Here is a 26,820-nt window from a genome sequence, read left to right as displayed (position 1 = left end):
GACACACTAGTACTTATTCGTAAGGAACAAACATTGTCTTGAAATAGTGATTTATCGTGCCATGAATCATAGAGTGAACTTCGTTGTTTCATTTATCTTTTATTTTGCCCCGTTTAACCCACCATTCCCAGCATGATCACAAGTACAAGAGCAAAGTAAAATTAAGAGAAGGGGGGATTTCATATGACCATGTGTAAGATCAATGTAAGAGAGAGAGAGAGTGGGGTGTACAATTTGCTCATAGGAGAATATAACCTTAATCCAAAACAAGGCAACAAAACCAATGGTTTGGAAAGACACCCAACACCACCCTTTTGCATTATTAATACATAGCAAATCTATTTTATTACATTACTGTTTACTATTTTATTTTATGAATTTCCTATTGTTTTGTTTTAGGCACCTCATCTCTCTCTCTGCATTGCACTTAAGAGGCCAGCTTCTTGCAAAGATTGGACAAAAGTCAACAATAGATTCCTCTACAGGCCTGAATTTCCGTCCCAAGGACTTCAATTTCTCAGAAGTAAATGCTCTGTCTTCCGCATCAATAAACCTTCAAGAACACATAAGAAAGAATGAAATATCACCAACAAATTAGCAAAGACTTGAAAGAGGAGAGAGAAAATTTGTGTTGATGAAATGGAAAAGCGTATTAGGAAACACGCTTGGGTCAAGACGGTAGAGTTTAGGTTTTTATAACCTAAGGTCTTAAGTTCCATTCTTATGTAACCTTGTCAAAAAAAAATAAAATGGAAAAGCGTACTGTCTCATGTTCCCGACTAGCTAATGCCAATTGTGTTGCATGATGCTCTATTTGCGATAGTAGATGAGAATTAAGGCACTATGCACTGATGTTTTATTTAGAAAAATTGTTTCATGCAGGCCGGACCGCATGAAAACATATGTGGTCCAGAAAGTATAAAGCATCAATCTTAAAGATGGACGCAAGTGCGTGTTCTATCTAAAAACAATAGAAACTAATGGTCCAAATTTTTTTTTATTAGATTTATTATTTCTTATTTTTACAATTTATTTATTTTTTCATGTTCATGATCTCCATGTTAGAGTTTAGATTACATGTTTTTAAAAATTAAATCTTAAAATCCATCTCAAAAATAGATTTATTAAAAGGCCCGCATTTCTACGTATGCGGGCTTGGCCGCATAGAAACCGGGTCCTTCTATTTATTCACACATTATATGGAAAAAGATTTTGAACTTACTGTGTTGGATAGTTGTAGGTAGGGTAGCGGCTCTTCAACATCTCAAATAAGTCTCTGCATTTGGGTGAGTGAGCAACGCATATGTATCTTCCACTTGCTTCAGGGCTTTCATATGCTAGGAGAAGGGCTTCAGCTACATCACGTACGTCCACAAAAGGCTGCACCTGGTTCTCGATTCTTTGTACATCTCCGGTTTCACAATTTTTAGTTCTCTATTGTAGCAATATTACTTTCGGGATTGTATGCTGTGAGGCCATTTACCTTTGATACATGGATGTTACAATTTTTATAACTATTGATTTGAAATCTAATAGCTTGGGCGTTATAAAGTTCAATAAAAGTTTTTTTGAAATTTGATCTTGGTCAATGAAATAAGTGCAGCCATCTAATTTCACATTTAATGGTCAAGATTAATTGTAGTCACTTCGTACCAAAGATAAATTGCCTCATTGTATACCTTTCTTATTCTAAATACCAAGGAAAGGCTTGAGCTTGCGGGTTAGCCGTTGACATTAACCGTGCTGCATCTCATATTATAGTTGAAAATTTTCTAAATTTGATTTCTATAGGATGAATACACAAGTATAACTCCTCTGTTGTAATCTATTTTCATTAATAAATTTATTAATATTGGTCGAGAGAGACTCTTGAAAAAGGAAACATGGGAGGGCAATTTACACTCAAAATGCTCTTGCCACATGAACAACTAGGTGGTCGGGAAAACTAGCATCTTGAGTTTCATTCCTACTACAATTAGAGGATCTTTCTTCATTGAACTAACCAAAAAAAATGGAATTATTAAAAAAATTAAAAATACCGATAAATTTGCTAAATATGATGAGTGTTGGAGTTTGTTAATTTAACGCCACAAAAAAAAACAAAGAAAGGAGGAGAAAGATTGGAGCTTCCTTTTGGTTGAATAAAATGTTGGAGTTCAATGGATAGATATTCAATTAAGATAAAAAAAAAATTTAGCATGTCTTGAAAAGACAATGTCAAAAAAGAGACCACCTCATTTTCAACATGTAACTTCTATTATTTGGACAAGAAAAAATGCATCAAGATGTGTCCTGCTAAGGGGAATGTCCCATTGTTAATGCCTTGGGGCTTGCACAGTGTTCCTATTCGAATATGAGAACAGCCAATTAAGATTGGATCTCAAAACCCTGCCAAAAAATATAGTTCTGGTTCCAAAAACGTATGTCGTGATCTACAAATCTATTTCCATATCTGGTTGTAAAATCTGAAACTTAATAAATTAACCGGATCTGGCGGAGTGGTGAAGACTTAAAAGGAGAAAATCCAAAAAGCATATTGCAGGATGAGTCATTTTTGACGTTTGTAATCCATTTTTTTCAGATCTATAATCATTGGGTTAGAGATGATTGATTTGCAAACTTTTATTGTAAAAATTACGTAATCTAACTTGATTTGACATGCGGCTTTATGAAGCGGCGGTCCTACAAATTACCTTTGAGAAGCTCGATGAAATACGTGGTACTCGCGTTTATTGTTTTTTGTAGCATTGGGCCTAGTACCAAAGGTGGGCATACAGTTACTAGCTCCACTCCGGTTTTTCCTGCATACTCCCAAGCCTCTCTCTCTCCCATTGTTTTTGATAAGCAATACCAATCCTAAAAGACAAAACCAAAGTTTCTCATTATATATAAAAAGCAAATGACTGAAAAATATACAGTAAATTTGTTTACTTTTGGTAGTCATTCTGAATCCTTCAATTCAATATGAAATCAGGCATCTAGATTTCTCATTAACCTTATTGGAAGTCCAAGAAAAAATTTCTCTGATTTTGTATGGAGAAATGATACAGTTACTGCCGTCTGATTTCACGTTCATATAGGGTTGAGAATTTTTCAGATGGGGTTCGGATCCACCCAAATCTAGATCTGGATCTGAAAAGTATACATTAGATCTGAAACTGGACCAAGATCCGATGGGATCCAGACATGGATCCAAAGCTATCGAATCTGATTTGGATCTAAAAACTATACATGGGATCCCGATTAAGGTCTAAGTTTAAAAAATTATATATATATATATATATATATAAAAGCTCTTGCCAACGTCTATAGGTAAAAATAAACAGTGATTTCACTTACCCTCATTACCATCCAAACTTCATCGTATAGTCACAGTTATTCAGTAGTATTTTATTTTTCATTTTTTTTTCTACAAATCCAAATTACTTGAAATTTGGAGAGTGTGTACGTCTTAGTGAGGCACACCTAATAAAAATATGAAAAAAACAATTCGTAAAATATAAAATTTACCAAAATACCCCCATAAATTTACGGTGGTATTTTGGTTGATTTATGTTTTGCGAATTTTTTTTTTCATATTTTTATTAGGTGCGCCTCACTAAGATATACACACTCTCCAAATTTCATCTCATTCCGATTAGTAAAAAAAAATTGAAAATTAAAATACTACTAGACAATTGTGGCCATGCGATGAAGTTTGGATGGTGATGAGGGTAAGCGAAATCACTGTTCATTTTCACCTGTAAGTCGGATCATTTGTACCCAGAACCAATCCAAATTACCATTTGAATTTAAATTTTGGAGCCAGATCCAAATCTTGATCCATACTTGGATCCAAATAGTATCCGAGATTAGGGATTCAGACCCAGATTGGATAAATTCTCAGCCCTATATCCGCATACATAGCTAGAGTGGTTGTGGCCTTTGTGTATCAAAAGTAAATAATAACATTTATTTTACGGTAGAGCTAATGTGTTTCAAGATGTAATATATTTAGAGCATGAAATCTATTTTATTTTCGATCGATATCACTGAGGTTAGATGATCCATCTGATGCTTTTCCAGCACCAGGACAGCAATTTCCAGAGAAATTGGAGACGTAGTCCTATGCTGACATTTTCCATTCGACCCAAAAGATATTTTTCTTCCCCATTTTTTTTCGATTAATTTGTTACCTGAACAGTGTTGCAGGACGTTATCTCTGACCAAGAAGTCTCATCCATGGGTTTGCCCTTGGGCCAGTTTGGATTGATCATAATAGCGGCCATAGAAGACATCAATACAACTCTTTTGATTCTGGCCTCATGAGATGCTTTCAAAACATTCAAGGTTCCCATCACTGCTGGATCTATCATTTCTTTCTGCAACAAACTATGCCTACAATATGAGAGAGAGAGAGAGAGAGAGAGAGAGAGAGCTAATTTTATGGTTAATAATAACTAGGTAAACTAAGCTGGTAATTATTGTATATTTCTAAATCACAATTTCTAACTGTTGTAAGCAAAGCAAACTTGGGACTAATCCAGCCAGGTTCACGAGCGATCTGATCTGGTTTTTCCGAACAAAGTGTAGAAAAACAAAAATCAGCAAAAATATATCGACTAAGAATAGTCCAGAATAATTCGTCAAAAAAAATAATAGTCCAGGATAAAAATAAATTATTAATTAACAGCTCAAGAAGAATAGTATTTGCATAAGAATAGTCCAGAATAATTCGTCAAAAAAAATAATAGTCCAGGATAAAAATAAATTATTAATTAACAGCTCAAGAAGAATAGTATTTGCATAATAAGTATCATTATAAAACTCAGGCGAGTCCAATTGGACTTGGGACTTATAAAGTTACTCAGACTTAGCAAGTTTGGCCTTGGGACTTGAGTTACTCGGACTTAGCAAGTTACCGAGTCCGAGTAGAAACTGGCCAAGTCAATGACAAACTGAACCCAAGTGTGTAAGAGAGACTCGGACTTGGGACCTTACGAGTCTCAAATCTGAGCCTCGATTTTGAAAATTGGTGTTAACCGCGATTGTATGAACAATAGGAGAGGTATTTTTTGAGATTAAAGAAGTAAAAAAATAATTGTAAATTTTGATACGTATAAGTTTGATTTGAGTTCTAGAAATAGAAAAGTATATAAAAAGGCAATTTATTTTTGAAACAAGGTAGTAACAATTATTCATGTCCGTCAGAATTCAAATCATGTGATTGTAAAAGTATCATTGATTAGACCCAAAGTTCAAAAGAAAATTTTTCAAACCTTAAAAGCACAATCCAAAAGATCCAATGCGACGACTAATGATTAGAAGTAATTATGACTTCCTTTTATTATGATAGATAGTCTCGTAGCACAGATATCCCTTTAGAAATACTAAGTTTTAAAAATGGGTCAAAGTCTCGAATATAAAATCTATGATAACAAAAAGTATCCAAATTGGCAAAAAATGGACAAGGAAAATGGGGTCATGGAAATTCCTTAAAAAAAAAAGGCCATCACCGAAAATGGATCAAAAGATGTGTCCAAGTTTTGTAAGACCCTGGATCTCCAACGGGGCGTTAAGGTCTAAGGATAGTAGTAGTATAAATGTCAAATGACTCCATGTGGCTCGTCTGGCTATGGGTCGCATGGCTGGGCCGGTTAGGGCGGCCCAAAAAAAGCAGAGCCAGGTCACAAAATGTTGCTGATGGACGAGCCAAGGCTTGACCGACTGGGCGTGGGCTAGGGACAAGGTCGACACGGCCTGGCCCTGCATGGCCTTATTTTTTCCTTTTGTTTTTAACTTTTTATAAGGCCCAGCCCAGCCCAGCCCGGACTGGGCCCTGTAGGAACCCAGGCCAGAGTTAGCCCGGCTTAGTCTAGGCTTGGCCCCTTGCAAGCCCTACATGCGATTTTTTGTGATTTTAAGGAAATCGAAAACCCAAATTTGGTTTTGCCAAAAGACTTTGTGTTCCTGTGGGAGCACCCATTTACTCCTTCGGATAGAATCCAATATAGGAGAAATTTTAAGATCTCAAAATTTGGTGATGTGAACTCTTCAATCCATAGGCTAACCTCAATAAAATAAATTCCCAAATCAAACTCTCTAAGTAGTTGAAAAGACAATGTATCAAGTTTTAACAAATGCCGTCCAATTTTTGGCAGGGTGAGGTGAGATCCAAGTGTTAGAAAACATAACTTTTTAAATTTGTTCTTTTAAAAATAATCATCTACGATTCTTAGTTTGATCGCAAGTATCATATTGCAAAAACTCCTCCAAGCTCCAAGGGAGTAGGTGTCCATGGGAGTAACAACTCATGTGCTACTTTGACCAAAAGATTTCATGCTCCCTTTAGGTGAATATTGTCCATCACTACTGTTTCGTTTTTTTTTAACTTCTCATGAAATGCATACAAATGTCCGACTATACATAGTCATATGGCTCGATCAAGTCACATGGTGACTCGATAAAGCTAATCGAATATGTGGAATTCCCTAGCGAGACTCGATTCGACTGGTGAGATTGGGATTGAGTTAGGTTATGTCGTGTTCATTTGAGTCTTGAAGACTCGAATTGGTTTCCCACATGTACTTAATGTAGGAAAGCATAGACAAGACCATTTATCTACTTTTTTTTTTTTTTTTGTTTTTTGGGTGAATCAGTGGGGAGAGAAGTTCTTATTTTTAGTAAGAATTGAGCTTAATACATAACATTGCAATTCATAAAGCACTAACCAATTAAGCCGAAGCTTTTTTTCTAAAAGACTATTTATATTGCTACAAGAGAGTTAAAACTAGAACCCTACTCGTCAAAGTTGAAATAGGTTGATTGGGGTGATATTGATCGTACTTGAAAGTTACAAATAGCTTTTTCTAAGTTTCTTGTGAACAAATGATACCCTCAACATCATCCAAATTAGAGCTATTAAGTGACCGAGTTCTGGTCATGCTATCCATAGCCTTAGCCCTAGCCCATCCCTAAATAATGCAAGGTAGCCTTGGGCTCGAAATTTAGTTTGCCATGTGGTCTAAATTCATGATTAAGGGTTAAGCCCAACCCAAATTGAAATATGTTGAGGGCCAAATATAAATATGAAAAACAAAAGTATGCGAAATATTTAAGATACACGTATAGGGACTGTCTCCAAAAAGACCATTTATCTATATCAGTGTTCGTAATACGAACCGGTTTTACCACACACCTCATAAGACGGCCCTCTCCAAAAAAATCCGCACCAAAACTGGCCGATTTGAGGTTGAACCGTCGATTTTTTATATAAACCGGTCGGTTTTTTCTAACCTATCCGGTTTACCGTTTTAACGCCCGATATAACGACTTTTTCAACGTATCAACTAATGGTCGTTATTTGATACATGCTCCGTTATTTTTCACAAAACAAGATTTTGCAGCTTTTTTTGTATATTTTTTGTTTTCTTCTGCCAACTATTGATGTTATACACCGGAAAGTTTCTGTAAATCGTCGATTATTGAATCAAAATTCCAAAAACAAAGAGTTCTTGGCGGATTGAAATGAGGATTTTTTAAAATTAGAAATTTCCGCCATTCTATCAAATGCAGCTTCAATACCTCATAGATTTTCATAAAAATGGAGGGCTTTGATTCATTGTTGAAGGATTCAACGTTCACATATTTCAAATTTTCCAAAACGGTGAAGATTTGAGGCTTTTTTGGGCCCAAAGTTGTGCTGCTAGAAGAACAGGTTTTTATCCAAACAAATTGATTTCTGATCGATCAATTGATCGATTTTTATCGAATTGATCGCTGAAGTTTGATCATAAAAGCCTCATGTATCAAATAAACTAATTATTTTGATTTACTATTGATTAAATGTTTTTATATCGTTGTTGTTTTGCTGCGTTTATTTCCTGAAATTTTCGTAAAGTGAAAAATCCGCATTTTTTTGAATAAAGATCTCAATTAGTGAATGAGTCTTTATGAAATTTGGGGCATTTGAATCTTAATTAAGGTATCTATCATATCCCCATGTCAATTTGTTCAAAAAATGAAAGATTTGGGGTTGATTTTGACTCTAAAGTTTTTGTGTTCTTGGGCTCGATTTTAGGGTTCTTAAAAAAAATTTGTTTTTTAATAAAATTACGTTTTGTTTTTATAAAAATATGTTATTTGTGATAAATATGAGAAAAAAAAGAATATATTCTTTTTTTTTTAAGTTTTATATATTTTTGGTGAGCTTTTTGGATCGTTTTTTATGTTATTTATGTTTTTTTCCAAAAATATGTTTTTTTTTTATGAATATGAGAAAAAAATACTTCTTTCTTTAATGTTATATATTTTTGGTGAGCTTGTTGGATTGGTTTTAATGTTATATATATTTTTTTATAAAAATATTTTTTTTTTAAGATGAATATGAGAAAAAAATTTATTTCTTTTTAAGCTTATTTTTTTTGCATATTACTGTTGTTTTAGTTCTCAACTTCTTGTTTAATTGTGACATTTTATTCTAATTTGTTACAAGCTATCTGTCATTTTTTGCAACTTCATACTCCTCAAATCTTTTTATTAGCCTATATGAAGAAAAGAGGTGGAAACTAAAAAGTGTTTTACTCATCTCTCACGTTTTCACATGCCGAAATGGATTACTATGCATCTTAATTCTACATTTTAAAGTTGCCATCTTATATGGTTTTTTTTTTTTTTCATTTTAAAACCTAACTCAAAAGGTTACTGAGTAAATGAGGTTTGGCCATTTTAAAATCGATTTGGCCATTTAAAAATCGACATGGCCATATTTTTTAAAACTATGCGATTTGGCCATTTGAAGCAACACTTGACACCTTGGCCCACACCTTGGATTTGATAACAAATTACGGAGTAAATGAGGTGCTCTCTCTTACCACCTTGACTCACAACCCTTCGAAAAACTGGGAACATCATGCTACAAAAAAATACGCTCTGAAATCCAACTCTAAACCGTATTAAAGGGTTTTTCAACATTAAAACAAAAATTTTCAACATCAACATTAAAACAATATAGAAGCATATATTGTTGCCTCATTCATTGTTAGTTGGACTTTGTAACTTCATCAATTGAATTTATGTGAAATTATAAATTGTCTCGCATATCTCCATAATATTCAGATATTAAATTATATAAAAAGTTGTTTCAATTTTTTTTTATAAGATAAATGTATGTAATATGATAGTGTATACTTAATCTAAGTTTTCCTATTTTGTTTGGAGGGTTTTGACCCATTTTTTTTAAAAGAAATCTACTTGACTGGTTAGTCTGGTTAACCGCTTCGAACCGCTCCCAGCTTCATGACCGGTAACCGTTTCGGTTCGATTTTGAGAACACTGATCTATATTACAAGGAGGTCATGACAAGTCCCACTTATTAGATGTCAAATTTGATGGTTTGGGGTGAGTCATGAAATCCAAGAATGTTTTTTTGGAATTTTATGTCTATTCAATGATACTCTTACAACCACTCAATTTAAAATTTAAGATGCAAAATTGATTGTGACCTCCTTATACAAAAAAAAAAATAGTTCTTTTTATATACTTTCCCTTATTTAAAAAGAGGTAAATGGTTTTTTTATATAATTTTCTTTATTTAAAAGGTTTTTGCGTCTTGTCCGGGCGAGTACTAGCCCAAGTCTCGCCATAAAATATCTCAGGCTTAACAAGGCCGGCTCAGATTCAGACCAAAAAGCCCGCAGGCCAGCCCAAAAGCCTGCGTGCTGGCCATGGGCCGTTAACACCTACACAAAATCGCACCAGCAAGAAAGAAATGTTTCTCTTTTCTTATAGCAAATGCAAGGATAAACAGGTATTACAGTAAAGAATGACTTCCTTGTAAAGAGGAAAAGTGTGGGTCAAACGGTAAGCTTGCCTGGAAATCTTTAGGTTCAATGCTTGGTAGTGGACTTGCAGCGTGAAAAACTCCTTGGCAGTGGACTTTTCTGTCATTAAAGCCATCTGAATTACATTAGTCATAAAATCTCTCAATATGGGTGGCAATGGATCCGGACGCGACCCGACCCAGGAGGTAGACCTGATTTGGGTCCCAGTATGAGTCCAAAAATTGGACCCGATAGACCAGGTCTAAATCTCGGACCCAAACACTATTTGGGCTTGGGTCTGGGTCTGGGTAACTTGACCCGTTGCACCCCTATCTCTCAACATATTGTGAACCTTTGCTAAAAAAAACATATGAGCAATCCCATAATGTTACTACATCCTTCCACATTTCAAATAAACAACAAGTCATGAGTCGCTCGCCATTCCCACCTTACATGATGCATTATTTCCAAAACTTGAAATCCATTTTTTTTCGTGTACATGCATCTTGATATCGAGATAATCAATTTAAAGATATTTGAACATCAAAACAACCTCTTCGAGTAAAATTTTTGAGGTGGGCTTCAATTTGATTGTTTAGAGCCTTAGCTTTATATAAACTTTTTCCTTTAAATAAACACCCCCAAAATGCCCATAGCCATAAAAGGGGGAAAAGGGATCCATTGAATGACAAATATTCATCCCCTTGATAGACTTCTTGGCCCTAGAAATATTATGAGGTTTCTACGGTAGGATATAGAGAGGATGGGACTTGCAAATTGAAATCATGTCAATTTCACAAGGTCCCACCCTCTACGTCATTATATTACTCATTTCTGATTTCCGTTATGGGAAAGGTTTATTTGTTTTCCCTACAGCATAGAAGTTCTATCCTCCCCCTAACATCTGGCCATCCAATTTTGATCAAGATAGTCAATCACCATTTGATCTTAGATCCAACGTCTCAAATTATTTTATTTTTTAGTTTTTTTTATACAATTTGCTTGAATATGAAATTTGGTACGTGTCATCTTCTCATTGGAACGCATTTATAAAAAATATTAAAAATAACTTTTTTGATAAAATATAGTGACCAAAATACCCCTTGAAATGTTTAGGGGTATTTTGGTCATTTTATTTATTAAAAATATTTTTTCTATATTTTTCACTAGTGAGGGTTTAGTAGAGAAATGGACATCCAAAATTTGTGTCAAAATAGTTATAGAAAAAAATTAAAAATAAAATAGTGTAGAAACGTGACATTGTGATTGAGGCAATCTTAGCCCTCCATTCAGAATGGACGGTTAGATAAGGGGGAGGATAGAACTTCTATGCTTTAGGGGAAGCATAGAAGGTTGCCCTTATGTTATAACCACTATAAAAGATATCATGCTCATATAGGACTATACTATCTATGTACTCCCTTGAGTGAACTCCCTCTTCTCCCTTGAGTAAACGCCCTTCTCGAAATTGATTTCAAGACTGGATTTAACCTCTTCAATTCTTAGATTAACCTCAATAACCGCGACTAAGATTAGAATTATTCTTTTTAATGAGGTGAAATGCATTTTAGGGACTTAATTTGGAGCGATTTTCCAATTCTGTGTTTTCATAAAATGAATTTACACAATATTTCCTGCACTATTTTGCTTGTAACAATCGAATTAAACACTTTTAGTGGTCCATCCACACAGGCTTTTGAGGACTACATAATCAAAGGAGAGAAACTTCATCAAACCCCAAATTCAACACGTATTGCACGCAAACGAGCTGAATCATAGGATAACTCAAAATAAAAATAAAAATTAAGAATTAAAAATGAAATCCATGTAGGGGCATATTGCACAACAATTCCCTCGAGTAAAATTGTTGCTTAGAAGAATTTTTGATGCAGGGGATGAATGGAAGTTGGGAAAAAAATAATTAAAAAAATAAAAAAAACCTCTTCTCATGATCCCAAAACAAATTCTTTTTTTTTTTCACAAGATAACCACCTATTCCAAGAGAGAGCTTATTTTCTTTAAGTACAAAGTAACTTAAAAACTCTAGAAAGTTTCTATCAAATCTTGGTCGTCTATTCTATTTAATCCTAACCACCAATTATTAACTTAAAAGTAAATGATTGACTCTATCCCTAAATGAATAAAAAATAAAAACTAGAATAAAACATAATAAAAACTTACAAAACCCTAAAAATCTAAAGTAAATTACTACTAAAATATGTCAAAATATAACTTCAATTCCTATAAATCCATAAAAACCCCACAGTAAACTATCATGGGCCTTCGTCAATTCTTTCATTCAATACTTTGGGAGCCAAGTAAATATCAATAGATGATTGTTTTCAAAGAAAATGTTTGAATTTTGAATTCTCGACATTTATTTCTTTCCCTCCAAAACTTGAACCGGTTATTGTGCAATCTTGGGACGTCAATTTTAAGTTGACAGTGGGTATGGGTGTTTCTTTGATAGACATTACAACCCCAAGTAATGGGGTCTAATAAATAAGGTGCAGGTTGTATAGAGCCTAGGCTCTAAACAATCGAATTAGAGCCTACCTGCAATTAGTATCGAGAAATGTAGTTTCAATATTGAAAATATTTGTGATAGCTTTAAAATATGGAAAAAGTTTAGTTAAGGTTGCAACCTTCAAATGTATAATTATATATGCATCTTAAAAATCCATCGGAAAAGGTTGTTTTAATATTGAATTGATCATCTTGGCATCGAGACGTAGGAATATGAAAAAAAAAAAAAAAAGATTTTGAGTCCCATAAATAGTGCATCTTGCAACACATTATCTAGACCGTTCATTTTCAATATTTTCATATGTTTATAGATCTACTTGATTTTATCCATTTTCAAAGTTTCAAATTTTATAATTAGAGATTAAAATAGATTTTAAGATAGTCCTAAGAATTTTTTACACCAAAATTACATATTATAATCAAATTTGGAGGCACACCTTAATTGGATAGTTTACGGTTGCAACTTTATAGAAACCACACCCTTAAAATAAATTTTCATATTTATTTATAAAGTTTAAAGCTACAAAAATAGTGTAGATCGATAGATCTATGAAAACTTGAAAATTGACGGTCTAAAAATGTATTACAAAATACACTATTTCGATATCCATTTTTTTGTCATTTCCATGCATCTTGATGTTTAGATGATCAATGTTAAGATATTTGGCCATCAAAACAACGTCTTCTAGTGAAATTTTTGAGGCAGGCTCAAATTTGATTGTTTAGAGCCTCGGCGCTATATAAACTTTTCCCTTAATAAATACTTTTATGAGTTTTGTCTGAGGGAGTAGATGGACAATATACTCCCACGGGAGTAGGAAATCTTTTAAATTAAATAAAAAAAAACTCACTATTATAATAATAGAATTAAGAACGCCACCCAATAGTCATACATTTCTATTTGATTTCTTTCGTAATCCAATCAGGAGAGAGAAAACAAAAATTGAAAAAAAAAACCATTAGGGCAGATGAGCATGCCCACCCAATGTTCAAAGAAAAGAGTGAATAGTTGAGATGTCATATGGCCATATCCAGTGGATGAAAATCAGTATCATATTTATTTTTTATTTTTTATTTAAATAAGATAATTATCTGAATTTTGGTGTGTAGGTGTATCTTTATAAATATAGTTAAAAAAAATGATTAAAAAATATTTTAAATAAAAATTACCAACATACCTCTAAATTTATTTTGGTAAAAAATTTTATTCAAAAATTTTTTTTTATTAATTTATTCAAACGTACTTATAAAATGAACCTAAAACTAAAACTTCATATTAAATAATTTTTAAATAAAAATTTAAAAATATAAAACGAGATTCATCAGTGGCAATTGGATGAGAGCATGGTTCAATGAATCTGCCTGTGCACCTTTGGTGTGGACAAAAATTGAAAGGAAATGAAAGTAAAGGTATAGTACCTGGGTCTCTAACCGTGCCATGGACGATGTATCCCTTAGAGAGGAGCAGCTTCACAACCCATGATGCAACGTACGTCCCTGCACCTGTCACACACACACTTCCCTTCTCCCCCATATCTCTCTTCCTCTATCTTTCTCTCTCTAAAGTAAAGGACTCTCTCCTTCTCTCTGTCTCTGTCTAAAAGGGCTACACCCCATTGCCTATTTATGCTGGAAGCGCAATAGACGGCTCAGCAGAATTCCCGTGCGAGTACATAGAAGGATGGACGGTTTAGATGTTCTCGTGATTGTTGCATTACAGGTAATCCAGTACCGTTCGTTGAAAAGATTGATGTAAAAGCCAAAGAGCCAGCATCTACTGATGTCATCGAGTACGTTGTAGGGCCCGTTTAAATTAGAAAAAGACGTAAGCTTTCTTTATAACCTCCCCTCCTCACATCAATTTTTGTTTGTTTATCGCAACTTTTATCATAAATCTTATTTTTGGTGACAAGTACCTTCGAGTTAAAAAGTCATAATTTTTTTAAATCAAAATACTTTTAGAAATAAACTTCTAATTGTAGGTCGCTATAGTCTTTTTGTTTAGGCTGGCAGTCTGCCAACAAGAAAGGCTGGCCAACATGCATAACGTGCACTTCCAACTGCCTGTCCGATATTTTACTCTCTACCGGCATGGTGTGCATGCGGTTATGCCCTTGGTCCGGCAAATATGCAATGGGGTCTAACAATGTTTTTACCTTGGTCCAGCACAAGATGTCATCGGTCGGGCACTTAACCTATTGGAATGGGTTGTGAGAGGGATTGGTCTTCTCACATGGTACCGACTACGGTCTAACATATTGTTTAAGCGGTTCGGCAACTGTCCGACATATCCCTTATGCCAAACATCAAGGGCGAAAACTGCTTGACATAGTCACGGATAGACCCCGTTTGCTTAAGCTTCTTAAGGCTCTTCCTTCTATGGTCACTCCTCTACGAGACTTCCAACAATAAGAACGAACCAGGGCTCATTACCAAATCCATAAAACTACGGCGACCGACCGACATAATCACATAACTCAACACGATTATAAACTCAAGTGTTGATGGAAACCCGTCAACCTATACCTCCTAAACCGATATGGGAAAGGGAGTTTCAAAACCATAGAAAGTATCCACTTGAAAGAAAGACCAAGCTGAAGAGCTTTGGGTATTATCAATTGACGAGGCCTCGCAACACCTCATGCTAAGAAGTTGAGAGCGGCCTTTGGCTTCAATCAAAGTCACGGCACACAAGTCAAAAGTTTCTCTTTCTTACTTGCTTGGTTGGTTGGTCACGCCTCAAGCGCCGGCTAGGCTACTTCTCATGCTAAGAGGTAGTACTCCACTCAGGCTGCCTTGGGGTTTCTACCATGGTTTTATTGTACTGGTCTCGCAGTTAACCTTTGTTCATTGCGTATCCTACAGGGACGTGACGCAAGCTTGTATGGACAAATGTTATTTTGGTCTAAATAAATATGATTGTTTGACTTGGGTAGTATTTGATAAGAAAATCTGTTTTGGGGTAAAAGTTGCGATAAAAAGATTGGTTGGGAGACGTTGTCTAGAAAGTGCAAGGTGGGGTTACCTGCAATTTTCCCTTTATTTTCCTTATTTGCATGCGGCATACCTCTCTCTTGATTGATCTTTAAATGGTTTGACAAAGCCGCAGCCCTATCAAAATAAGTAAGGCACCAGCTCATAACTCATCGAAAATAGTAATTTAAATATTGAAAAACTTCATACAGATCATCTCGGTTTGAATATTATGATTGTGAAAAAAAATTAGGATTTCAAGCTCTAAAAATAATACATATTGTAACAAATTATCGAGACCGTATATTTCGTCCTAAAAATCATTGTTCAAATATCCATAAATGCTGTACTATTTTTTAAGTTTCAAATTTTATTGTCGATGTCAAAATTGAATTTTAGAGCCATCAAGGATATTTTTGTTGCCAAAAATGCTTTCTGAATAAGGGTTTGAGGTGAAGCTTTATTTTGTTTTCATAAAGCCTAGGCCTTATAGATCTTCATCGTTTTATGAATGGAAAATGTTTGTTATCCGCTCCCAACTATTTAGGGTCGGCTACAAGAATCTTGTTCCGACATTATGCTCTATCAACTATTTGGGATAGTAATCTTTACTAGTTATTTTAGGGCTAACATGAGTCGGGTGGCCAAGCCCGGCCCCGTTGGCCCAGCCCTAAAAAAATAGAGCTAGGGACAAAAAATGTGGCTTGAGAACCAGGCAAGGGCCTAGCCACCAAGGCCCAAGGGTCAAGTCGGGCCTAGGACCCTTGGGCCTAGCCGGGCCTAGGCTTGGGCCAAGGTCATGACAAGGTTGGCCCAACCCCTGCACTGTAGTTTCTTTTAACTTTTTCAATTTTTTTGTTTTTGTTTTTGTTTTTGTTCAGCATAGCCCGGACTGAGCCGAGGCTTGGGCCATGGCCCCCTTGGCTCTGTACAAGCTGTGCTGCCCTTAATTTGGATGATGCAGAATTGACACTATCTTAAAATATGTCATACTTTTTTAAAATGACTTAAAAAATGTATCAAACCTATATTTTCCAACTAAACAGATGGTAGACCATTGCAACCTTACCTTTGCAAGTAGTTAGGGGCCAATCGGGCTTAATTGGTTAGCGCTTGACTATTTGCAATACTACATCCTAAGCTCAATTCCTACTAAGGGTAGGGGCCCTCTCCCCACTCACTAATCAAAAAAAAAAAGTAAGATCGCAACAATATATAATTTTCACCCTAAGATCGCAACAATATATAATTTTCACCCTTTGTGAATTTCAAAAGTTGCTACTATTGTTGTTTATGTAAGGTTGCCACTTTAAACAGAAGTAAGGCACACCTCTAAATAGTGTCAAAAGATGTTTCAATATCAAAAATTGCTGAAATAACTTGAAATTCTATTTTCACTCCTAATTATAAACTTTAAAGCTTTAAAAATAATGCATATTAGCAAATCTATGAGTACTCGAAAATCTTGAATATGGACATTTAAGATATTGCACTACAATATGCATCCTATACATGACTTGAAATCTTCTTCTTTTTTTTTTTGTTTCACACCCATATATCTTGAAGTCGAGATGATTAACTTGAGGATTTTTCAATGTCAAAAGACCTTTTTCCAGTGGATTTTGAGATGCACCTTACTTTACATTATATAAAACTTTTTCTTAATTAAAACAATGGAGTGTTGAGACTTGAGATTGGGGGAGAAATTTTGCTTAAATGTTTTTTAGTTTATATAAAACATTAGATGAGGCTTACATGCATTCAAAATTTAGAATTCTTTTGGCCATTCACTTCTGAATCGATCAATGTGTTTGGTCAGACATATAAAAATCAAAGGTTAATGCGCTTTCTTACACATACACACACATGTGGAGTGATTTCATGCAAGTTTTTTATTGAAGTATAATGAAATAACATTAAAAACATCATGCTAGGATTATTTGTTTGACATTCATTTTTATATATACATTCTTGTCATTTTGATGAACAATTACAAAAAAAGAAATACTTTAATAGGCATTTTGGTAACCAAATTAACATATGTCATCCATTTGGTGAGATGCTTAGATCTAGACTTTAGATGGAACTTTTTTTCTTTCCAAATTATGAAGATAGTTTTATTATTATTAGATTTAATAATGCTAAAAAGGGAAAAAATTATTTTCAAATTCATAAAGGCCTAGATCTCAAAGTTTACCAAATACACACTTTAAATTCATTGTTGGAGATGGACTCACTATATCTATAGTACAAATTGACTTTTTTTTCTTGGGTTTGTGTTTGATTGTTGTGACGAGGAGGGTGAATGTGCAAAATTTGAAATCACATTAGTGTTATAAACATGGTTTTCTAGAAGTGTGGTTTTATTTACAACAACAATTTAATTATATTTTCAGTTATTAAACGTATACTATAGAAGTGAAAGAACGTTGTTTTGATGCTGAAAAGCCATCCATTTAATCATCTTAACCTCAAGATGTATAAATAAGAAAATAAAAGGGAGTTCAAGTCTTAAAAATAATGCATCTTACAACACATTATCTGGACTATCAATTTTTAAAAATTTCAGGTATTTATGGATTGGCTCTATCTGCATTATGTTTTGAACTTTAAATTTCATAACTAGGAGTGGAAATAGATTTTCAAACCATTGTAAAAGTTTTTAATACCATGACTAATCTTTGGAAAAAATAAAATGAATAAAAATTTATCAAAATATATATTTGTTTAATCTTACCATATATTTTTTTTAGCTCAAAAGACAATTTTACTAAAAATAAGGATTTAGAATCATGATATTCATAAATGGACTTCGCAACCTTACATCAGGGACACCCCTATTTTTCTTCATGAATGTAAAAAAAATTAGTATCCCTTGTTTCAAAAGAGTTAGCACCCACCTTATACTGCATAAGTAATGCACACCTCTAAATTTTGTGTTAGGATTCTTATGATGGGTTTAAAATCTATTTTTATCCTTATTTAAAAAAGTATAAATTTTAAAAAATAGTACAGATCAAACAGATTTATAAGTACTTGAAAATAGACGGCTTAAATAACTTCTAACAAAATACCCTATTTTTAAGTCTTGAAATTCATTTTTTTCTTCATATCCACACATCTTGAAGTTGAGATGATCAATTTGAAGGTTTTCCAATGTAAGAACACTCTTCTAGAGGATTTTTGAATTACACCTTCCTTAATACTGCAAGGGATCAACCTTATCGAAACGGTTTTCTTTAAGAAATTACATTGGCAATCTGAAAACTACATGCATTAGGAATGTAAATTGTTCGGGTGGATTCCACCATAGAATTATGAATTAGGCTACTTTTTCCTTGCCATGTGCATGGATTTAGGACTCATTTTGCTCTTTTCTTACCATGATAATTAGTGTTTAACTAGTGAACTTTATTTAATGAACCATGGGAATCGTACAAACTTAAAATGAAATACTGCAGAACCATAATTTCAGTGGCGAGCTTTATTTAATGGAAAAAGTTTATATAAGTACGAGGTTCTAAAAACTCAAATTAGAGTGTACCTCAAAATTTTCACTAGAAGATGTTGTTTTGATGCACAAGTAATCTCAAATTGATCATCTCGACCTCAAGCTGCATGGACATGAGGAAAAAAAATGAAGTTCAAATTTTGGAAATAGTGCATCTTGTAATGCATTTTTGGACCGTCATTTCACGATTTTCAAATTTTCACAGATCTGTTTGATCTATACTATTTTTGAAGCTTTAAATTTTATAATTAGAGGTGAAATGTATTTAAGGTTATCACAAAAATTTCTTTTATTGAAACCACATTTCTTGATACTATTTGAAAGTGCGTTTTACTTTGATTGTTTAGAGCCTCACTCCGTACAAACCGCACCTTTATTTAATTCCTCATCTCTATAACTAAAATGATTCCTTCCATTTCAAGAGACCTGCTTCATGTAAATATTCAACAAAATCAACCAGAGTGTCTTCCAAAGGCCTGAACTTCCATCCCAATGACTTGAGCTTCTCTGAATTGAATTCTTTGTTACCCTTCTCATCAGTAAACCTTCATAAACCACAAACAAATGTATTAAAAATATGAATGCAAGAGAGAAGGACGATGAGAATACCTAATAAGAAGTGGTGAAACATGATAAGCAACAAAAAATGGGAGAGAGAGAGAGATGTATAATGCAATTTAATGCGTATGTGTGAGAGAGAGATGCATGAGACAATAGAATACATGCATCTTCATGTGCACGTCCAAGGTGGTAGTTATCAAGCCCGGAACGGACCAGCTGGTTCGATAATTAAACTGTTGACTCATGCTTTGACGGGTTTGCAAAACTTTAATTTGGTTGATAATTAGTCAAAACTATTGTTTGACTAGTTTTAGATGATCGGACCAGTCAGCTTTTGACCAATTCAACCAACTGAATAAGATGTAAAATTTTATTTAATATATTTATTATTTTAAATTATTATTTGTATTTTTCAATATCGAATCAATTCAATTCGAACAAAATGGAAACTAATTTTGATTGAACTATACACGTCACCAATACAATGGCCACTCCAATCTTGATAACATGCAAAAAGATTTCGCAAACAATTTTGCATAACCAAATGCAGTTGTATATGAAATCTGTTTGCTAATGAAAGTTACAAATTAATATTGGAGAGAGAGAAGTTTAATGAGTAAGATGCAGTGTTCGAAAAATCGAACAGGCCCAAAAACGGGCCAAGGGCCGGGTTTGATTAACCAGTCAGGTCCGCCTATTTTAAAAAGTGTTAAAAATCAAAAAAATCAAAAAAATATGAAAATTATATTTAAAGCTTTATTAAACAAAGCACATCCAAATGAAGTTGAAAAATAGTGAAAAAATTGATTTAAAAAATCGACTTGTGCCCAAGGGTGTTTTTAAAATTTTCTAAAGCATATGGGAAAATGTAAAAAGTTAGTATTCATGGCCAAAAAACTTTTCCAATATTTTTCAAAGTGATAAAAAATATATAAAATACATTACAAACAAATCTCTTATTTTTTAGGATTTTATATATTTTTTAAATACCCGTCCAAACCACCAAAACCCGATCAACTAACACCCGGTTCTGATTTTACCAACTGGTTCTGAGTTGGACCAGCCGAGTTTGCGAACACTGGTAAGATGTGTAGGTGAATGTTATAGGACTTACTCAGTATGAATTATGAAATGAAATTTGTTTGCTAAGAAAAGGTATACATATATATAGGATGCGGTAGCATTTGGCTAGCCCACATAGTGTAGAAATGCGATCTTGGCAATAAATATAATTTCTAAATATAATTTGATCCTTGTTTTTAAATAATATATAATCTCTAACATGGAGATCATGACTATGAATAAATAAATAAATTTTGAAAGCAATAAATAATAATTATATTAAGAAAATATTTGGACAGTAAGTTACAATTGTTTTTAGATGGACCACCTATTTGCATCTATCTTTGAGATGAATACTCTATTCCTCTGGATTGCATATTGTAGAAATATGATCCAGCCTGCATGAAACAATTGTTCATATATATATATATATATATATATATATATATATATATATATAAGATACTACTGTTAGCCCAAGGGCTAACAGGAAGATATGAGCCCAACGGCCCAGATTGAATCGAGGCCGATCTGACGGTCACTGCTTCATTTCGTGTTTGAATTTTAATTTTTTTTTACAAATCCAAATCACTTGAAATTTTAGGCATGTATTCTTCTCATCAAGCTGCACCTAATAAAAATATAAAAACAATAATCCGTAAACACAAAATTGATCAAAATACCCCCGAAACTTTATAGGGGCATTTTGATCTATTTTTTTCATGTAAAATATTTTTTTCATATTTTTTTAAGATTCACCTATTTTTTATGAACATACGCCTAAAACTTTAAGTGATTTGGATTTATAAAAAAACTATTAAAATTCAAATACTATTAGGCATCCGTGATCATCAGATCGGCCCAGATTCAATCTGGACCGTTGGGCTCATATCTTCCTGTTAGCCCTTAGGCTAATCGAAAGACTTTCCTATATATATATATATAAGGAGATAGAGGGTTTAATGAATAGGATGTGTTGGTGAAAGTTATGGGACTTACTCAGTTGTGTACTCAAAGTTAGGATAGCGCCTCTTAATTATCTCAGCCATTTCCCTGAATTTCAAAGAATATGCAACCCAAATGTATCTTCCAGCTGCTTTAGGGTTTTCATAAACCAGCAAAAGTGCCTCAGCTACATCCCGTACATCAACCAGAGCATGTATTTTCCCCTCGAGGCGGGGATAATCTCCTGTTTGAATATTGTCATTTTCCACATATCAATAATAACTTAAAGGGAATCATCATGTGTATTAAAGATTGTATAAAACTTTTGCTGCTCTTTCTTTTAAAAAAATTCCTCGTGTTTAGCGAAGAAAAGAACATATGAGCAAGCAAAATTAAATATCCATCGTAATTTAAATAAAATATCCATTAAAATTATAAACTCTAAATGATATTTTCCCTAGAAACTATTGGAAATGTTTTTTAGCTAATTGAATAAGAAAACAAAGCTTCTTTGAAGAGGACAATTAACCTAGAATTGGATAATTGAGCATTTGTTTTGAAACTTTGTGTCTATTGAATGACACTCTTATAATCATCCATTTTGAAATTTAAAGGATAAGAATGATTGTGACCTCCATATACAAAAGAATGATTGTGACATTCATGTACAAAAAATAAATGGTCGCTTTATAGACAATCCCTCCTTTTTAACTAGGGAATAATTGGCTTTGTCTTCCTATATACAAGTCTTCATCGGTTCATGGAAATATACCTTTCAAAAGACTAATGAGAAAATTACTACTGATGTTTACTGTAGTTTGTAGCATTGGCCCTGCTACTAAGGTTGAGAAAATTACTACTAATGTTTACTGTAGTTTGTAGCATTGGCCCTGCTACTAAGGTTGGACAAACTGATGTGAGGTTGACTCCCGTTTTGTTGGCGTACTCGTAAGCCTCTCTTTCCGACCTTATTTTAGATAAAAAATATCAATCCTGAAAATATATATATATATATATATATATATATATATATATATATATATATATATAATGAAAAATTCATTACAATAGCAACTAAGGAAATTTAAATAGATGTTTTTACTTAGTAGGGCTGCCAACAGGCTGGGCTAGATTTGGCCAGATATTTTATTGTTTGGGCCCAAGTTCAAGCCTAAATTGGGCTTGGTTGGACCCAAGCTCAAGCCAAGCCCAATTTAGCCTTGAGCTTGTCTTTGGTGTTATAAATGTATATCTTAAATAGCTGTTACATGTGTGTGTATTGTTTAAATTTTAGTCCAGTGAGCAAGCCCTAGCCCGACCCAAAATTAGGGTCCAACATTTCTTGTCCATGCAATAAGGCCAAATCCTGCCCAAAACCAGAGCTAGAGCCAGAGTGGAGGCCCATAGGCTGTGCTGACCCGGTTGGCAGCCGTAGTTCTTAGCGAAAACTAGAAAAAGCTAGGGACATGCCAACAAAATTATATGCTTCTGGTGAGTACTTAAAAAAATCATATGCTCCTAGAAAAATCTAACTATTCTCAAAATCCAGCTTTTTATTGAATCAAACTGGTTTAAGGTTAAGTTGGTAGTCTAACCTTTTGGACCAGTTTAACTTGGCTCTGATAACACTGGCCCATATACCTAACCATAGGTGAATCCTTTAATGTGACAGTTTTGTGATTTAAAACACAACCACTACGTGAAAATATTTCCATTTTTATTGTAAATATTCTGTTACAAAATAGTTTAACACCCCTGATTTCAAGTAGAAATAGATCCTTACTGAAAAGTTCAAACAGAACGCATTTTTTTCAAACGTTTCCACATCTTTTTCTCCCTTTTCACCATTTCTCCCCTTTCACTTTCTTCCTTTTTTTTAGGGCAAAACATAGTTTTTGCTCTATAGCAGCCAATGCCACTATAAAGCAAAAACAAATTCACTCCGTTACGTCCGTTATACCCATTTTTTGAACCTCAGTTCCGAAAGAGAAATATTTTTCTTTTCTCTAAATTAGTTCGTCACCTCGGCTGTTTTGCAAGATGGCATCTCGGACCAGCAAGTCTCATCCATATGTATATCCTTGGGCCACTTCGGATTGTTTACTACAGCGGCCATTGAAGACACAAGCACAACTCTTTTGATTCCTGCCTCATGAGATGCTTTTAGCACATTCAGTGCTCCCTTTACTGGTGGATCCACCAATTCTTTCTGCCATGGCCGAAACAAAGGTGTTTGAGATTCTATAAAAAATTTTATACTCATGTAAACACAAACACACCAGCACGCATGCGCATGCGCACAAACACGGAGAGAGAGAGAAAGAGAGAGAGATTTTCATCTAAAATTTGAATGATGTTGCACAATTGCCATATCGAAGGGCTGTAAATTTGTGAATTGTATTTCTCTTTATTATTGTTTAATAAAAACGGTAGGGACCTTCTTTCCCACTGACTCACCACAAAAAAAAAAAAAAAAATTTGATAGATCTTCTTTCAAATAAAGAGACCTAGGAGGCATGAATTTCAAATTTGTTACATGCTGTAAGAATCTACAGCTATTGAATCCTACCCAAGTTTGAGAAGCAAGTGTGCTTGTTTATTGGAAGGTACGGCTGCCAGAAGTCATGGCTTCCATCACAATTGCACTTCCTACATTAAGCTTGCAAATCAATATCAAAGAGACAGTGTTTGGAGAAGTCGCAGCTTCCAAAGTGCATAGGAGAGGAAGCTTTGGAATGCCTCTTTTCCATGAATCAGACGCCCCAAAAGGTACTTGCCGTTGTAGATACAGAATTATACGTCACTAGACTTTTTCCTTTTTTCAGGCAAGGTCACAACCACTCTTAACCCCATGACGTGAAATTAAGGGACAAGGGTAAATCACAAAGTTCAAAAAAAAATTATCGAACTCAGAAGAAATCAATAGCACACCTAACCACTAGATTTCACGAGTGCTCAGAATTTACCTTATTTGAATCTGAAATCCAAATTTCGAACCCTATGTGTATGTCATAATACTTTTTCTTTTTCACACCAGGTCACAACCATTCTTGCCCTAAATGTAAAATTAAGTGTCCAATGGTAAATCACAAAGTTCAAGAAAAATTTATTAAACTCAGAAGACATCAATAGGACACCCCTAACCATTAGATTTCACTAGAGGGTAGAATTTTCCTGATCTGAATCCGAAACCCAAAACCCAAATTTCACTCTTAACTGGATCCATGTATGGATCAAAGATTTGGATCCGACAGTTCAGATTCATATCCAAAATTTATGTCTGAATAGAAATTTGGATTGGATCCGAGTACAGGTGGATCCGATCTAAATCCGGCTAAGCTATTAAAATATTATATATATATATTATAGGATGCGGTTTGCATAGAGCCTAGGCTCTAAATAATCAAATGAGAGCCTACCATCAAATGGTGTCGAGAAATATGGTTTCATAGCGTTGAAACAAATTTTCATCATTATTTCAAAAGTTTAAAGCTTCAAAAATAGTGTAGATCGGCATATTTATGAAAACTTGAAAATTGACGGTCCAAAAATGCGTTACAAAATACACTATTTTCAAAACTTGAAATACATTTTTTTCTCATGTCCATATATCTTGATGTCGAGTTAAATTTGTGTGGTAGGCTCCAACTTCATTGTTTAGAGCCTCGGCTCTATATAAACTTTTCCCAATATAGTACTTTTGTTATACTTTATTTTATATTATTTATAAATATAAAGTAATACATAAGATTATTTTTTTATCCAATCGGGTTCAGATCCTGATTTGGATCCAGATCTCATGTATACTTTTAAGAGAATCTAGATCCCCATGGATCCAGACCCTATCCGACCCATTCTTAGCCCTAGATTTCACATCTAACCGTTGTACAAGAGGAAAACGGTCTTATTGCATAGGTTTCCTTAGTTACTCGTGCCACAATTTGAAGATGGGTAGTCATCGGACGGCCGTGAACGCTTATGATACCAAGACTCATGAAATATTTTTTGGAATTAATAGGAACTAATTACCTTAGTTTTATACCGTTTTTTTTTTTTTTTTTTTTTTTTTGGGTGACTATGTTCTTAAGGTAGTAGGCGTGCCTGGAAATCTGTAAGTTGACCAGATGGGACTGGACTTGCTGCATGAAATACTCCCTCACATCCTGAGATGGCTCTAGAGAGAGAATCATAGTCCATGACATCTGCATGGAAGAGCTGAAGATTTGATGAATTTTCCATTTTCTTTAAATGCCCATTCTTCTTTTCATCATCTATAAAGAAATCCATAACATGGACATAATAATGAATTAAACAAAAAATAACAAAAAAAAAATGTTGAGAAATGGAATGTAAAATTGGGTAAAATTAAGAAACAAATGATGTTACAATCTCTCTTATCCTAGACAAGATATATCATTTTTTCAAGACAATATTTACCCATTTTTTATAATAATTAAATATGTAGTCTTTCTTCATATAATCAGCGTGCATGGTTAAATAAACCTCATTTCCATTAGAAATTTAAGAAAATTTTAGAAGAATTTTGCAAATAAATAAAAAGGTTAGAAAGAAGAAGAAAAGAACCTTGCTAATTTCTACTTCTTTAGAGTATCTCTTTCAAAATGTTTGACCCTCTTACCGTATTTCTCTTTTCACTCTTCACTTAATAAAAAATAAAACAATATGCTCAAACTTAGCAAACACTCGAGTCTATAATATAAACAGGGAATCACAACAGTGAATTACCCGATTCATGTCAAATGAACACAATTCTCTAATCCTGGAGTAGCAAGAACCGGTACCCTCCGATTTCGGCCGCACTTAGTTAATTCCAAATTGGATCGGCAATTTTTTAATCACTAATGCATCAAGAACTAGAGATCCCCAGTTCTAATCTCACTCTGCTGATAAATTTTTTAAATCACTAGTTTATATATACCTGGATCTCGAACGGTTTCGTGTACGGTGTATCCCTTCGAGAGAAGAAGCTTCACCACCCAAGAAGCACAATACCCGCCTGCACCTGTAACACAGACTCTTCCCTTCTCACCCTTCTCTCTCTCTCTGTTCTATTTAGAGTGCAAATCCGAATGAACTCTCTACATAGGCTCCATGTACATTGTCCAAAACTTTCTCTATCAAAACTTGAGGAAGTTATACAGTATGATACATGTACAATAAATACTATGTAACAAGTACCCTCAATGACCATTGTGGACAAGGACGGTCAAGATGAACCCGTGAAATGAGAATACTAGTTTATCACAACTGTCCTATCCTCTGTTTTGAACGGATGGTTGAAAATGCATGTCGCATATGCTATATATATTTGCTGCACCTTCCAAAACTTTTTGATGGACTGAGGAATGGATGGTCCGGATTTTCCCAGACAACTTTGCATGTCCCTCACTGCCATTGGTTGAAAAGCTGAAAAATAAAATA

At 34.0% G+C, this 26,820-nt stretch overlaps 2 protein-coding genes across 2 annotated transcripts; both read right to left on the bottom strand.

Annotated features, from left to right (window-relative positions):
• Positions 1-287: 287 nt before the first annotated feature.
• Positions 288-13,967, bottom strand: LOC110007755 (cinnamoyl-CoA reductase 1-like). Its single transcript, XM_088862586.1, has 7 exons — positions 13,746-13,967; positions 9,851-9,936; positions 9,537-9,719; positions 4,176-4,361; positions 2,686-2,856; positions 1,223-1,434; positions 288-553 (listed from the first exon to the last, which is right to left on the bottom strand). Exons 1-7 carry the CDS (start codon positions 13,858-13,860, stop codon positions 367-369), a joined length of 1,140 nt encoding a protein of 379 aa, XP_088718712.1. The 5' UTR covers positions 13,861-13,967; the 3' UTR covers positions 288-366.
• A 5,126-nt stretch (positions 13,968-19,093) lies between these two features.
• On the bottom strand, positions 19,094-26,590 carry LOC105421087 (cinnamoyl-CoA reductase 1-like). The gene is made up of 7 exons (XM_088862585.1): positions 26,564-26,590; positions 26,318-26,447; positions 25,500-25,649; positions 23,391-23,619; positions 23,196-23,296; positions 21,433-21,622; positions 19,094-19,355 (listed from the first exon to the last, which is right to left on the bottom strand). Exons 1-7 carry the CDS (start codon positions 26,588-26,590, stop codon positions 19,208-19,210), a joined length of 975 nt encoding a protein of 324 aa, XP_088718711.1. The 3' UTR covers positions 19,094-19,207.
• Between the last annotated feature and the right edge of the window lie 230 nt (positions 26,591-26,820).

Source organism: Amborella trichopoda, chromosome 3 (assembly GCF_054954075.1).
Source record: "Amborella trichopoda isolate Santa Cruz 75 chromosome 3, AtrichopodaSantaCruz75HAP2 v2.0, whole genome shotgun sequence".
Taxonomy (NCBI): Eukaryota; Viridiplantae; Streptophyta; class Magnoliopsida; order Amborellales; family Amborellaceae; genus Amborella; species Amborella trichopoda.
This window is presented reverse-complemented; position numbering and strand designations above follow the sequence as displayed.

What these genes read in the sequence shown, in the direction of transcription:
- LOC110007755 (XM_088862586.1), bottom strand. Translation starts at nt 13,860, where the DNA reads ATGGGGGAGAAGGGAAGTGTGTGTGTGACAGGTGCAGGGACGTACGTT. An exon ending in TTGAACCTAAAGATTTCCAG is followed by an intron (nt 9,720 to 9,850) that starts GCAAGCTTACCG and finishes GATTTTGTGTAG; the next exon opens with GTGTTAACGGCCCATGGCCA. An exon ending in AGCTTCTCAAAGGTAATTTG is followed by an intron (nt 1,435 to 2,685) that starts TAGGACCGCCGC and finishes TTGCTACAATAG; the next exon opens with AGAACTAAAAATTGTGAAAC.
- LOC105421087 (XM_088862585.1), bottom strand. Translation starts at nt 26,590, where the DNA reads ATGGTCATTGAGGGTACTTGTTACATA. An exon ending in ACAGCCGAGGTGACGAACTA is followed by an intron (nt 23,297 to 23,390) that starts ATTTAGAGAAAA and finishes TTTGCTTTATAG; the next exon opens with TGGCATTGGCTGCTATAGAG. An exon ending in AACTTTGAGTACACAACTGA is followed by an intron (nt 19,356 to 21,432) that starts GTAAGTCCCATA and finishes TGGTTTATGAAG; the next exon opens with GTTTACTGATGAGAAGGGTA.